Source organism: Miniopterus schreibersii, assembly GCF_964146895.1.
Source record: "Miniopterus schreibersii genome assembly, chromosome: 15".
Classification (NCBI taxonomy): domain Eukaryota; kingdom Metazoa; phylum Chordata; class Mammalia; order Chiroptera; family Miniopteridae; genus Miniopterus; species Miniopterus schreibersii.
The window spans coordinates 47,979,446-47,993,518 of record NC_138115.1 but is presented as its reverse complement, the minus strand read 5'-3'; the positions used below and the strand labels follow the sequence as shown (position 1 = coordinate 47,993,518).

The following is a 14,073-nucleotide window of genomic DNA, read 5'->3' as shown; positions in this document are numbered from 1 at the left end:
TTGGGCATGTGCCAACTATGTGCAGTTTTTGAAATGCTAAGGATGAATAAAGTTCTTTCTCATAGAAGTTATTGTAACAAGATGGGGCTCAGCATGATGAGAAAACAATACTGGCTTGGAGAAAATCAAAGGTGGGGTCCCAAATACCCCTAAAATTCAACAGTGAATACAGAGGCTGCATGTGTGTGGAGAATGCAAAGCTGTGAGAAAACCATGCCACTCTCAGGATGATGGGAACCCAATGCCTCAGCTATTGCAGTACACAGGGCAAATAAGGAAGCCCTCAGAACAGAACAGAGCTAAAATAAACTAGCCAATTTTAGTTGGTTTAAAAACGAAGGTGGCTCTCATCAACTGCCGGACATAGAAAAACAGGCATGGATACATGGAACAGAGTGACAGCTGTTAGAGGGGAGCGGGGATGGAGGACTGGATTAAAGGTGACGGGATCAGCCAAAGAACACACATGCATGACACATAGACACAGGCAACAGTGTGGTGATGGCCAGAGGGAAGGGGGGCTGGATTGCTCATTCTGAGAGCAGTTAGTGGCATGTCACGAAGACACTCAAGGAACCAATGGAAGGGCCCATGTGGCAGGGAACTGAGGCTCCCTGCCAACAGCCTTGTGAGTGAGCCATCTGGGAAATGGATCCTCCAGCCCCAGTCAAACCATCAGGTAGGTAACTGCAGCTCCTGACTCCAACTACGTGACAGACCCTGAGCCAAAACCATCCTGCTAAGCTACTCCAAAAGTCCTGACCCACAGAAACTAAAATAGTATTTGTTTTAAGCCACTAAGTTTTGGGATAATTTATACACAGATAACTGAGAATACTCAATCTGAGGATCTGGTTTGTAACACCAGTAAACTGAAGCAAAATTTTTATCAGCTCTAAAACAGGAGTCCCATGAGATCCTTGTATTACATGTTTCCTGGATAAGGCTGACAAAAAATTGTAATAGTATAAGCCTAAATTCTGGGACTTTGAACGAAATTATTTAAAGGGATGCTAGTCTGGTCCAACAGCTACACTATAATATTTATGCATATATAACATTTTAAAATTCAGAAACTAGGCGGATGGGTTTATTTTCAACAGAATTGACTGAGCCTAGTAAACTATCACATAGGTCCCTTTTAGACCTGGTCTTAGATCTTTGTGTTGACCAAAAAGGTAAATAACTTTTAGGTGCCTATCTAAAAACTGTCAGTACATGAAAAAGACTGATACCTAAAGAGGACTCATCTCTGAATCAATACAGAATCTCTGAAGTTGTTCAAGTTTTTATTGAGTGCTTTGGTTTTAAGTCTCAAAACAGTTAACGCTTTCTTCTCAATTTAAATGTTACCCAAGTTTGTAAATACACACTACACAACAACATAAACATATATACAAATATGTAAAACATCTACATCCTAGGGCAGGTACAGGCAGTCATGATCTGCTTTCAGGATGCAACTGGAAGTTATATCAACCAACCTTTTCAAAACTATCTGAAGTGTCTGTGTAGGAGTACCAGGACTCTGAATACTACTAGCATTAGATACCAGGAAGATTTCGATAGCTAAAAGCATTTCAATCTCAGATAAATAAGACGGAATCCGTAGGAGTTTTCGATATAAATTTCCCTCTAATGGTGGATAGCAACCCAATGAAAGAGCACCTGAAAATCAAAAAAAAAGATCAAACTTTACTAAAACTCTCATAGGTGAAAACCCAGACTTCCAAAATATACATAGGTGATAATTACTTACAGTACAGAATAACTGATCACATTACACAGATTACACAAATTATATGGTAATGAGCTTATCCTGGTACATTTAAAATTTTCTGTAAAATGTTTTTGAAACATTAAACATGAAATTAGAAATACATTTAAAAAAACTCTGAAAAATGACTTGAGCCTCATTTTGACAACTGTATATTTAAAGCCATAGTCAACAATTTCAGAATAACTAAAATGCCAGAATAGCTACTTGAACCACTATCTTTGAATGTGTATCAACTGTTCTGTGTACATATTTGAATTTCTAGTTGTAAATATTATACAAGGATTCAGGGTTAGAAAATCAAAGCAAAAACCAATATACCAAAACTTTTTTTAATGTAACTTACTTTTGTAGTGAGCTCTCGCTTTGAGCCATAAACAACTCCTTCCTAAAGAAGTAATTAATCTTCTAAGAGAGGAAAAATCAATAGGGATGCTCTTTGAAATCATGAATTCTGCTACAGAGGATGAAATACCAAGACTGTTGCTTTCTATACAGGCATCTAGAAGTTTATTAAAAAGAAGGCTGTACTGTGAGACCTCCACAGTTTCTGAAAAGGAAAAAATAATGGATACAATGAAACTGGTCTATATTAGCCCCTCAGACTTCTTTTACTCCTTTCCTTTCTCTCTGCTCCCCTTGGCACTTTAGGAGTGGCAGTCACTCAAGTGCCATCATCTTACATATTCTTTTAAGTAACAAAAAAGCATTCAACAGAAGCCAATGATTCATTCATTTTGCAATGAAGCATAGGAAGGAAGCTTGGCGGCAAATTCAGAAGCTGCATTAACACCTCTGGGATCCCCACAGGTGACTCATCTGCAGTGTCTCAGATGGCGGACAGCACCTTTCCGTTTGCATTCCCTCTGCAGTTCAGACTGTGGACATGTACTTCCCTTGACTAAAAATCAATCATCCCCTCATAATATTCAGTCAAATAGAAGGAAACCCTTTGTTGGGTATTTCTGTTCCTCCCCATTCTTCACTTAGAAAGGGCAGTCCTTGGAGACTCCCAAGACTTTCATTCCCTATATTAAGTTAGCTCACTCTATAACCTAGACTCTAGGTTTTCAACCACGTTAGGCCCTTTTAGTGGTCCAGGCCTCATCAGAAAATTAGTGTCCTTAACTTCAGTCTCGTCCTAAATATTACCTTTAGGAAAGAGGAACTTTCCTAAAACACCAACTTTGATTGGTGAAGCAGAGGGGAGGCCCTCAGGTTAACATTTTCATTAAATGTTAACCCATACCTCTGAACCCACCACCCAAAGCCTTTCGTTTCCCTTAACATGGACTCCCTCTTCCTGTCTATATGATCCGAGCACAAGCATTCAAGAGCACTACCCTGCCATCACCCACGTTAGCTTTCTTTCTTTGAACTTTTCACCTGCTTAATTTCCTCTACTTATTCCATGTTTACCTATGTTATAAGGTAATGGAAACCAAGTTCTATATTTGTTAATAAAAGAAAAAGTATTCTTCATTATCCCAATACAAAGAATTCTTGTAAGATATAAAGCTTGCTGGGGGTCCTTAACACTGTTGGCTGCTGACGTGGCAGAGATAGGAAAGGCTTCTGTTAGGAACTGCTGACCAACAACCCAAAGACAAGCATCTCCACTTTTTTTTTTTTTTTTAAACCCATCAGGAAAGCATATTCAATTTGTAGAAAACACATTTTACAGAAAACAACTTCATTAAAAATATATGCTGGGATATAAAACTCAAACCAAAACAGGTAGAGAACTGTTTCTTATTAACAGTTAAATACCAGACGGGCAAGAGATAATTAAGCTAGACTTCTAAAAAACATACCTTGAGAATTTTGAAAACCTGGTAGATTTTGCAAAACTTCAAATGTCTGTCTGTAAAGGCTCTTCGCTAAGATTTCATGTGCAATTGTACAGAGCAGATTGTGTCGATTGAGTACATCCAGTCTATCACAAGGCCATAGTGGTGTATCGATTATCCACTCTGACTCTTTCAAAAAGAAAAAAGTACTAACACTTTATTTACACTATGAAAACTACACTTATTTAAAAACATTAGTTGTGATTACATTTTTTGGAAAGTGATAAATATGTGTACTCATAAAAGATAACCATGGCTCAAATGTATTAGGAACATATAGTGATGATCATACCTTATTATTTTTTAATTATTTTTCTTAGTATACTAATCAGTTACTTATTCATAAATTTAATGTTTATTTTTATGTGACAAAAATGTTCAGATTATAACATATTTGTAATAATGTAAAATTTTATAAGAACACTTATTATAAGAATACATTCTCAAAAATAAAAACCAGTTTACAATGTACTTAATACTAGTTTTGTTTTTTTTAAAAATAAATATATCTTTATTGATTTCAGAGAGAGGAAGGGAGAGGGAGAGAGAGATGGGAACTGAACTGCCATCTCCTGGATCCTAGGCCGATGCTCAACTGCTGAGCCACGCCCAGCCAGGCAATACTAGTTTTATGGTGATAAAAGTTCTTACTGCATTAATCCTGTTTTTCTCTGTTCCAGAGTTGGGAAATATTTTCCGTTTGTCTAAAAATCTCAGAGTCAAAAGGCAGTCAAATTTTCTATAATATTCTTTATCCACTTACCTTCCAACATATGCATATTCAGTCATTACCATGAAGATTTTGAATGTAGGCACTGAGAATGAAAGACTATAAAGACAGTCTGCATTGAATGAATTTCCAGGCTAGTAGTGAGTCAAGCAAACAACTATCAAGGTGAATACTGCGATGGGGGTGGGTGGGTATCGAAACATATCCTTTCTCCCCTAAATGTATACATTTAATATTATCCTGACCAAATTTCCTACAGAACTATATTAAAACCTGACTCAATAATCCTGAAATACATCCCAAAGAATAAACAGTTGAGAATAGCAAAAAAACAGTATGGAAAATATAAATATTATCACCTATTCTAAAGCTATATTAACTAAAAGGAGTATGGTGCTAGCACAAAAAGAGATCTCTTGTAGAGGAGACAAGTACAGAAACAGACCCAAGCAGACATGATTCTAATGTATGATAAAAGTGGCATTTCAAATAAGTGAGTAAAGGATGAGTTGGGACATTTGGGGGAAATAGGTAAAGTTAGGCTCCCACCTCATATCAAAATTTAAAAGTAACAATAAAAAATTCTGAAGACCATATGGATAAATATATAATTTTGAAATAGCCAACAACTACCTAAAGCATGATACAAAACAAAAGTTATGAAAGATTTAAAAAGCAGTTTATGTTAAACAGAAAATGTCAGTTGGGCAAAAGAACAAACAAAAATGCAAAAAGAAAAATCAGTTTTCCTAAGTGTGATATATACACATCACTGATGGTACCTGAACTAATTTTAGATGTTATAATTTTAATAATTTGTTATACAAATTATAAAAATAAAAGGGTCAAATTAAATATAAAAATAACATTAAACCTGTGATTTCATATATATTATTACTTAGGATGAGAACAAGTTGGTTGATTTACTTTTAAAATGTTTACTTTTAAATATAAACTATCCCTATAAAAATTCAAGCAAAACAAAGTACAAAGAAGAAATTAACAAAACTCTAATAAGCCCATCAATGAAATTTCACCAGGGCTCACATCTGGTGAAAATTATTTGGGAAAGAGGTATTAATGACCTAAATAGTGACTATACCTAGATAAATTAGATATTAAGTAGAAAGCCATCCACTGATCAAAAATGAAGACAATAGTTTTAAAAAATATTAAAATTGTTTATATGCTTATATTAGTACTATAGTGACAGTTATTAGGGTCCAGGAGTTAGGGCTAACCCTTATATTAAATTTCCTAGTATAAAAAAGTTAACATTAAAAAGAAACAACACCCCAAAATACACACATCTATGCTTTTAAGAACTCCAGACTGAGACAACATGGAAGGACCTTAAAAGCATTATGCTAAGTAAAATAAGTTAGACACAGAAAGACAAATACTACATGATCTTACTTATATGTGAAATCTTAAAAACACATACCACCAAACCAAAAAAAACAAAATAATATAAGATTTGTGGTTACCAGCAGTGAGGTTTGAGGGGCAGGGGAGCTAGACAAAGATGGTCAAAAGGTACAGACTTCTAGTTATAAGTGCTGGGGATGTGATGTAAACATGACTAGTTAACACTGCTGAATGGTCTACTTGAAAATTATGAAGAGAGTAGATCCTAAGAGGTCTCATTACAAGGGAAAAGCATACTTTTCTTTTTTCTATTTATATAAAATGATAGATGTTAACTAAGCTTATTGTGGTAATCATTTCACAATATATGTAAGTCATTATGTTTTACACCTTAAACTTACACAGTGCTGTATGTCAACTGTATCTCAATAAAACTACCAAAAAATCTTTAAAAAAACCCTCCTCAAAACAGCAATTTCTTCCCTAGGAAGGTACAAAGATAGTTAAATAAAGCAAGTCCACAGATAATCCATAATTAAAAATCCATAATAAAAATGATAATGCTTACAGCAGTGGTTAAACTAGAGGAGTTAAGGAAGTCTGGTTTTGGGACACGGGTGAGGTGTGAGAAGTCACCACATGAGAATGCATAGGTACATGGTCTTCAAAGTGAGGTCCCCGGACCTGCACCATCAGCCATATCTGAGAACTTGTGAGAAATACAAATTCTCAGGAGCCACCCGAGACTTAATGAATCTGAAAATCTGGGTATGGGCCAAGCAACCTGTGTCTTCACAAGCCTCCCAGGACATTTCGGTGGTCAAGTTGGAAACAAGACCAGAATCACCACTTTGCTCAGCTGGCTGACCAGCTTCATCTGGGTCTGCACACATGATTTGTTTTTCTGCTCTGGTTGCAATTTTATAAAGTCCATTTAAAGGAAATACTAGGGAAATAATAGTACTGGTGTAGGGCTTAAAAACATGGACTTTGTAGACAAAGAGACCTAGATTGGAATTCTTGCTCCATACTTATCTGCTGTGTGATCTTCTCTAAACTTTAGTGTTCTCATTGTGGGATACCATCAGCTATTTCATGAGGCTGGTATTGACTCAACAAAGACAAGTAACACACTTAGCACAATGCTTGGTATGTAGCAAATACATTATTAAATAATCAAGAGAAATACAATTCAAAAACAGACCAAGAACATGAACTGATAATTCATAAAATAAGGACAAATAAAGTTAAATTTTCTAATAAGCAATTAAATGCATAATAAAGCAGTGAAAATCACTTTTGCCCTATAAACTAGCAGAGATAAAAAGGTAATATATACAAAGCTGGCAAGGGTGTTTCATGATATGCATCTCCATACACTGGTAAGGAGACTATTATCAGTACCACCTTTCTAAAGGCATATTTTGTTTCTAGTCAGAGATGAGACTTGGAATGGGTTATACTGAATAGCCAGATTAGGGTTTGCATAAACTGGAGTGCACCAGTCTGTCTGATAACTGACAGTCAGAATATTGGGCATTAACATTTTCACTGTTTACATGCACCTGTGATCCCAAAAGGGACAATGTCTATATAGAATATACACCTATGTAATATTTTTCTAGGATTTTCCTCATGAAGGGAGGCTTCCTAATAAACTAAAATAACTTGCCACAAATCTGAATGGGCATAGGGCAAATTTGTCAACATTTACCAAAAAGCTTTAAACTGCCCTTGTCCATTAACCCAGCAATTCCATCAGAATTTATTCTAAGGACATAGTAGAGATTTTGATAAACAATAATCCATGCTGAACATCCCTTTATCTTAGACATTAGAAAACAAGCTGGTTCAAGAAGAGTGGATTCATAGGTATAGTTATGTATTTATATTTCTAGATATTTGTAAGATGGAAAACCATTCTTCCCATTAAATGATGTTGCAGGAGAATATTCCTTTTCACAGAAGGATGGCCATAGAAAGACTTCCCTGAAAAAAAGTGCAAGGTACAAAAAGAGTCTGTACAGCAACATTAAAGTGGACAGGAGTCATTTCTGGGTGTCTGAATAAGGGACTTTTATCGTCAGCTTTGCTTCTCTTCCTGTTCCCACTTCTCCATAAAGCATATGTGTTGCTTATATTAAGGTAATAAAAGTTATTTTAAAATTCAAGGGTGGTTTCTGAATAAAGGGAAGCATAACTTTTCACAAAACATATTCTGAGAGTTATTTTTCAACTTCAAAACTGATTATAAAATTATGATTTTCAGGCTTTTTAAAAAATGATGGTATGGGAAAGAAGTCAGGGTAAGAATTTGTTGTTTTTACCACGACACAAGCTACTAGTGCTGAGAAAGTTTAATGTGTGAAAGTGAAAAGCCAAAACAATATATTTCCTCTCATAAAGTGTCACCCAGTAAACCAAACATGGGTAAAATATCCTGCATTTCTCAAACATGAGTATTGCATGTAACCCCTTCTTTTAAATGCACTTTGTTAAAAGGAAAACTATAGAAAAAAAATCTTATGTAAAAGGTTAATCTGCCTCTCATCCCTGATGCCAAGCACTCAATTCCTTTCCCAGAAGCAACCACTATTATCTCCTAGGTGTGCTTCTACAAATATGCTAAGGGTATATAAGCACATATGTAAGTACCCATTTTATTTTTATACAAACGGTAGCGTACTCTATACCCTGTTCTGCACATTCCTTTTCTCACTTGATAACAGAGCCTGAAATCATTTCAAATGAATAGCTGTAGATCTGCCTCATTCTATTCCCATGCATGGCTATCACACAGTTTAATTAACTGCTCTTCCCTTAATGAGCACTTGAGTTATCCTGAATCCTGTGTTCTCATTGGTGATAATGAAAAAAGATTTCAGATAACATACTGCACATACCTTGTATGCAGATATAAATATGTTTGTAGGAGAAAGTCCTAGACATGGAGTTAATAGACTGATATACGCATTTTCAATTTTGACAAGTATTTTGCCAAAAAGCTCCTAAAGACAATGCGTGTGAATGCCTTCTCTATACCCTCAAAAAAAGCAAATAGCCAAACTCTGATCTTTGCTAGTCTGAGGTGTTCTGTTATTTTTTTTTTAAATATATCTTTATTGATTTCAGAGAGAGGAAAGGAGAGGGAGAGAGAGATGGAAACATCAATGATGAGAGAGTCATTGATCGAGCCCACAACTGGGCATGTGCCCAGACCGGGAATCGAACCCCGATCGCCTGGATCCTAGGTTGATGCTCAACCGCTGAGCCACGCCCGGCTGGGCGGTGTTCTGTTATTTTAATGTATACTTCTCCTAAGAGTATGAGACCCACTACAAGTGAGGTTCAGCCATTTGTATTTCCTTTCTTGAGATTGGCCTGTTCACTGCAGAACCCTTTCAAGAACTAAACAATTCTGGATAGAACTTAGCATACTTCTGTGGGCCCTTCTTTTGAAGAAAATTTTACTTATGAAAATGACTCTTTTAATGTTTTCTTTTCTTTATTTCAGAGAAAGGAAGGGAGAGGGAGAGAGAGAAACATGGATGAGAAACAGCAATTGGCTGCCTTCTGCACCGGCCCCCAGCCCACCCGGGATCGAGCCTGCAACCCAGGCATGTGCCCTGACTGGAATCGAACTGGAGACCTCCTGGTGCCTGGGACTATGCCCAACCACCTGAGCCACACCAGCTGGGCTAAAAATGACTTTCAATTGAAATGCTCACTGCAAAAGAATCCTGTGCTTATAACTTACAGAAAATGTAAAGATATCAAAATTAAAACATCAAAATTGTAAAAATTTTAAATCTCCTTAGAGCACTCCACATCCCTCCCACAAACTTCCCCTCATTCTGTTTCAGGTAGACGTTTCCTATAATAGAACGACCCAGGCCCATTTTCATCAATGATTTTAATCTTTCCATTTCCTGCCACATCTCTTCTTTCTAACAGAGCTTGTGACCTCTGACTTGCATATTTCGCCAACTTCTACTTTTGTATCTTGGTTGCTCTTCCCCACTTAGCAAACCTAGCTAGTGCGGTTTGCTAAGCTGTAGAAAACCTTTTCCGGCAAGTTTCTGATCATGAAGCCCACTCACAGCATCTGTACTCCATATACTCTGGGTACTGCACACACGCAGGCACGAATATGAGTGTGTGCCAGTACATATGTGTGTGTGTGTTCATGTAAAGGTTATCTATTTGCTTTACTTGGGCATATATTCCATCTTCCCACCTAAACTCAGATTCTCAAGGTTTCTTCATTCTTACCCCATTTTATCAAATAAAATCTGCCTGATGGTCCAAGCAGCCAGAGTTACTATTAGATACCATGCTGTACCACTACTGTGCTCCCTACATTTTTATTGACCTCCTACCAAACAAACCTGAGTTGCTTTATGCTGGCTTCATTTCAATTTCTGCTCGATGGATTACCTTACTAGGGAAAGTAAGCTTTGCTTGGTTTCCTTGGAAGTCATGTTTGCCTGTACATGCAGAGAGAATTTATGCAGACTGCAATCAGAATTTCCCTTTCTCAGATCACAGCTGAAGCCTGGGCTCTAAACCTGGAATGTCTGAGTTTGAATCCAGCCTCCACTCCTTGTTACATCATCTGGGGCAAGTTGCTTAATGTCTCCGACAACGTATTTTTTTTAAGCCATAAAATGGGTACTATAGTAATTCCAAACTCAGGGCTTCTATTAAGATTAACTGAGATAATGCAGGTAAAGAATTTAGTATGATGTCTACAACAAAGTAAGAACTAGCTATTCAACAAAGGTTTATACAATTTCTTCTTTGAAGCTATAGGTTAACTTTCTCCTTTCATTTTATACAACCACCACTTTTCCTACCCCCATGACCATTAGAGTTTAGACCAAATTATCATCCACAATTCAGTATTAACTAAAGGCAGTGATTTTCAACAGTTGTGCTGCAAGAATTTTTAAAACATGCAATACCTATTTAGTCAGGGGTACCACCTCTTTTCCCTTAGATTGTCAAATAAAAAAATGACAACAGCCAACACAGCAATAGCCTTCTGGTGTGAATGAATTAAAATTATACCTATTTTTTGGTCATATTGGCAAAAAATATATTTTTGGTGTGCTACAGAATTTTAGTAATTAGTTTATGTGTGCCATGAGATGAAACAGGTTGAAAATAGCTAACTTAAGGTAATTCATTACATAGACAAGAATTTATAACACAAATTTATGTTTGCATATATCAGAGCTTACCTCTTAATACCCACATGGCACCATCTAGGCTTCCACTTTTTAGAAAAATTTCTACTGCAATATTCACAATTTGACATCTTGGTGCTAACTTCTCAGGCCCTGTAAGTCCTTTTAAACTTGTAAAATGTATTTTTAATTCATAGAGCATATCTAAGACCTTCCTTCCCTAGAGTAAAAATAAAGAGCACTAATTGAGTACCAATCAATCATTTAGAGTATTAGAGACATACAAAGTTACACTGATTAGTGATAGAGAAACCCATTATTCAATTCGAAATATCATTCTAGACGGACAGTTCTCAAAACTGCTCCAAGATTCTACTTAAGCCCCTTCTTGCTCAGCCACAAAGGTAGAAGGGGAAGGGGGAGCAAGCAGGGCTTTGCCTCATATTACCCCTTGCCAACCATGGGACCCCTTTAAGCAGTTCTCCTTTCATGTGTTTTATACATTGTGCTTCCCCCTAAAGATTTCATTTGGCACAAGAATTTCATGCCTTGGTGTGGAAAACTATAAGTTTTTGTACTTCTGTTGATCACCTTGAGATCCAGGAGGGAGAGACAGTAAAAATGAAGACAATTATCAAATTTAGATAAAGAATGATAGTGAAGAAAAGGATAAGATTATTGGCTGAAAACTGTTTCTTTGATTCAACAGATTATTTCACGTAGTCTACATAAAGGCTTCTTGGACCTATATTATTATTTTGTATCGGGGATCAGCAAACTTTTTCTATAAACAGTCAGATAATAAATACCTTAGGCTTTGCAGGTCGTATCTTGTCAGTTGTACATTCTCTTTGGTTATTGTTTTTAATTTCTAACTCTTTAAAAATGTAAGAAACACTCTTAGCTCTCAAAATGTACAAAAACAGGCTGTGGGCCAGACTTGGCCTTTAGTTTGAAGACTCTTGTTTTATGTTATATACTATCTTGAGTGAGATGCATATTGTGATGTCAATGTACTTTCAATTTGACTATATAAATAGTACATTTTCAAGAGTTAGCTGCTTTAGCTTAATTTCAATGGTCTTTTATGTTAAAAAACGAATAGGTTGGATTAAAAATACTGATATTTGTTCTAAATAAGATAGTGAAAATTTTTAATTAAAATACAAATTCACCAGCTTCTTAATAACCTAATAAAATTTGCTCTAAAATTTGAGCAAAATCAATTTGTGTTTTTAAAAAGGGTCTTCTTGTTAGGTAGTCCTTAATTTCTCAAGCATTAAATATCCAAGATATTAATGCTATGACCAACCTTAAGCTAGACTATGACGCCAGGGACACAGTACATTCTGTCCATTCCAGGCCTACCACACAAGAAGTACTAAACCTCTTGGAGACTTCAGAGACTGAGACCTTCTGTACAATGATTCTGCTGCCTTTTAATTTTAAAAAGTTCATGATTTTATATGAGTGACCATGTACTTAAATGTTATTTGAACTTATTCAATTTTGAAGTAACAGCTATATAAGAAGTAACAAAAGATACATATTAATAGGTGATTTGCTAGTGGGCGTCTGTCAACTGTTCCACTCGCTATATTATTCCATCCCTCAGCACTTCCAATTTTGGGTTTTCCTGTCTTCTACTTTACTTAAGTTTACTAAATCTATAACCCTACCCACCACCTCTCAGGGAAATCTAAAGAATGGTAGTATAACATGGTCTGGAATCATTAGACCACTTCTATGGTGAGCTAAACCTCAAAGGCAGACATCAAGATATATGGTATTAGTATTCCAGAGCATTCTAGGAGGTGATTTTTAAGTTCTATTAATTGTGAGTATCTTGGGTTCATCTTAAAAAAGGTGTCTTGAACACCTGCAAAATTACAATGCTACTGACTGATATTCAGGAGCTGGGGAAGTTAATTCTGAATTGAAAGTTGCTTCAAATAAATATGACATTTAGCACAGCTTCTTAAGTGTTTTCTACACTGAAATTCTTCATAGTAACCAGTCTGATGCCACCTCCTTTCCACATTTGCCTAATATAGCACCTAATAAATCACTAATTCCAGGAGTCATTTTGTCACTTGTGATGATTATTAGCAAATTCCTAACTTAACCTATATTCTGTTCAAAAATCTGAAACTAACTTTCAATACTAAGCCCAAATGAAAATTTAATAAAGTACCTTGGACCACTGCAACAGCTTGTGATAGAAGTACATAGCACTGATTCCGATTCTTCCCAGCAAAGTTTTATCTACTTCACTATTTTGTGGATCTTTGCTAACTGAAACACAAAGTAGGCACATGGAGAGTGAAATAGTCACTTAAAATAATGGAAAAGGCAAGTTAATATGGAATTACTGATAGGAGCACAAACACCAGGTGTCAGCAAACTACAGCCCACAGGCCAAATCTGGCCTGTGGCCTGATTTTAGATATAGCCTGTGAACTAAGAATTTTTAATTTTTAAAGATGTGACATAGATCATATGTGATATACGCAAAGCCCAAAGTATTTACTATCTGGTTCTTTACAGAAAAAATTTGCTGACCCCTGATGAAAAATAGAGTAGTTAAGAGCTCGTGTCAAAAATAAGAACATGAAACATCTGATATTAAAACACCAATTTTTGACCTTATATCATTAATCTTAATTAGATGAAAAATTTTATGAAACCTGTAATATTAACATCCTCAACATGGAAAACATTAAGAGATTTACATGCCTGTTAAGAACATTACATCACCCTAACACATAAGACTCACACCAAAACAGTGACATTTTACCTGTTTCAGCAAATTCACAAAATGGGACACTTGGTCTCTCCTCTTTATAGCCTTTTGTTAGCGTTTCAGCAACACAAGTACAGAATCTCTGGAAATCTGCAAATTTTTCACAGTCCATTTTTACCTTAAGGTATAAATTTCCCAATTTGGTCCAGTCACCTTTTTCTTTACAGTTCTACCAGAATTATTAAAAACAAAACAGAAAAAGAAAGCTGTTATATTATGGGGTAGGTATATGCTGGCATTAGATGTACAGTAATTAATAAGACAATCTCTGCAAATCTTATAAACTTACTGACAAGTGTTACAACATTAATAACATGCCATTGTATGATTTGCTTTTCTGACTATTGCAGGGCCTT

At 35.9% G+C, this 14,073-nt stretch overlaps 1 protein-coding gene across 1 annotated transcript in view; it reads right to left on the bottom strand.

Annotated features, from left to right (window-relative positions):
- The window catches only part of TOPAZ1 (testis and ovary specific TOPAZ 1), a gene marked incomplete at its 5' end in the record, with an annotated part of 40,387 nt that overhangs the window by 1,169 nt on the left and 25,145 nt on the right, over positions 1-14,073 (bottom strand). The window contains 6 exons of the mRNA XM_081159510.1: positions 1,485-1,668; positions 2,124-2,327; positions 3,592-3,756; positions 10,969-11,134; positions 13,109-13,209; positions 13,712-13,886. Of these exons, the coding sequence (XP_081015636.1) occupies positions 1,485-1,668; positions 2,124-2,327; positions 3,592-3,756; positions 10,969-11,134; positions 13,109-13,209; positions 13,712-13,886 (995 nt within the window). The remainder of the gene's footprint in view (positions 1-1,484; positions 1,669-2,123; positions 2,328-3,591; positions 3,757-10,968; positions 11,135-13,108; positions 13,210-13,711; positions 13,887-14,073) is intronic.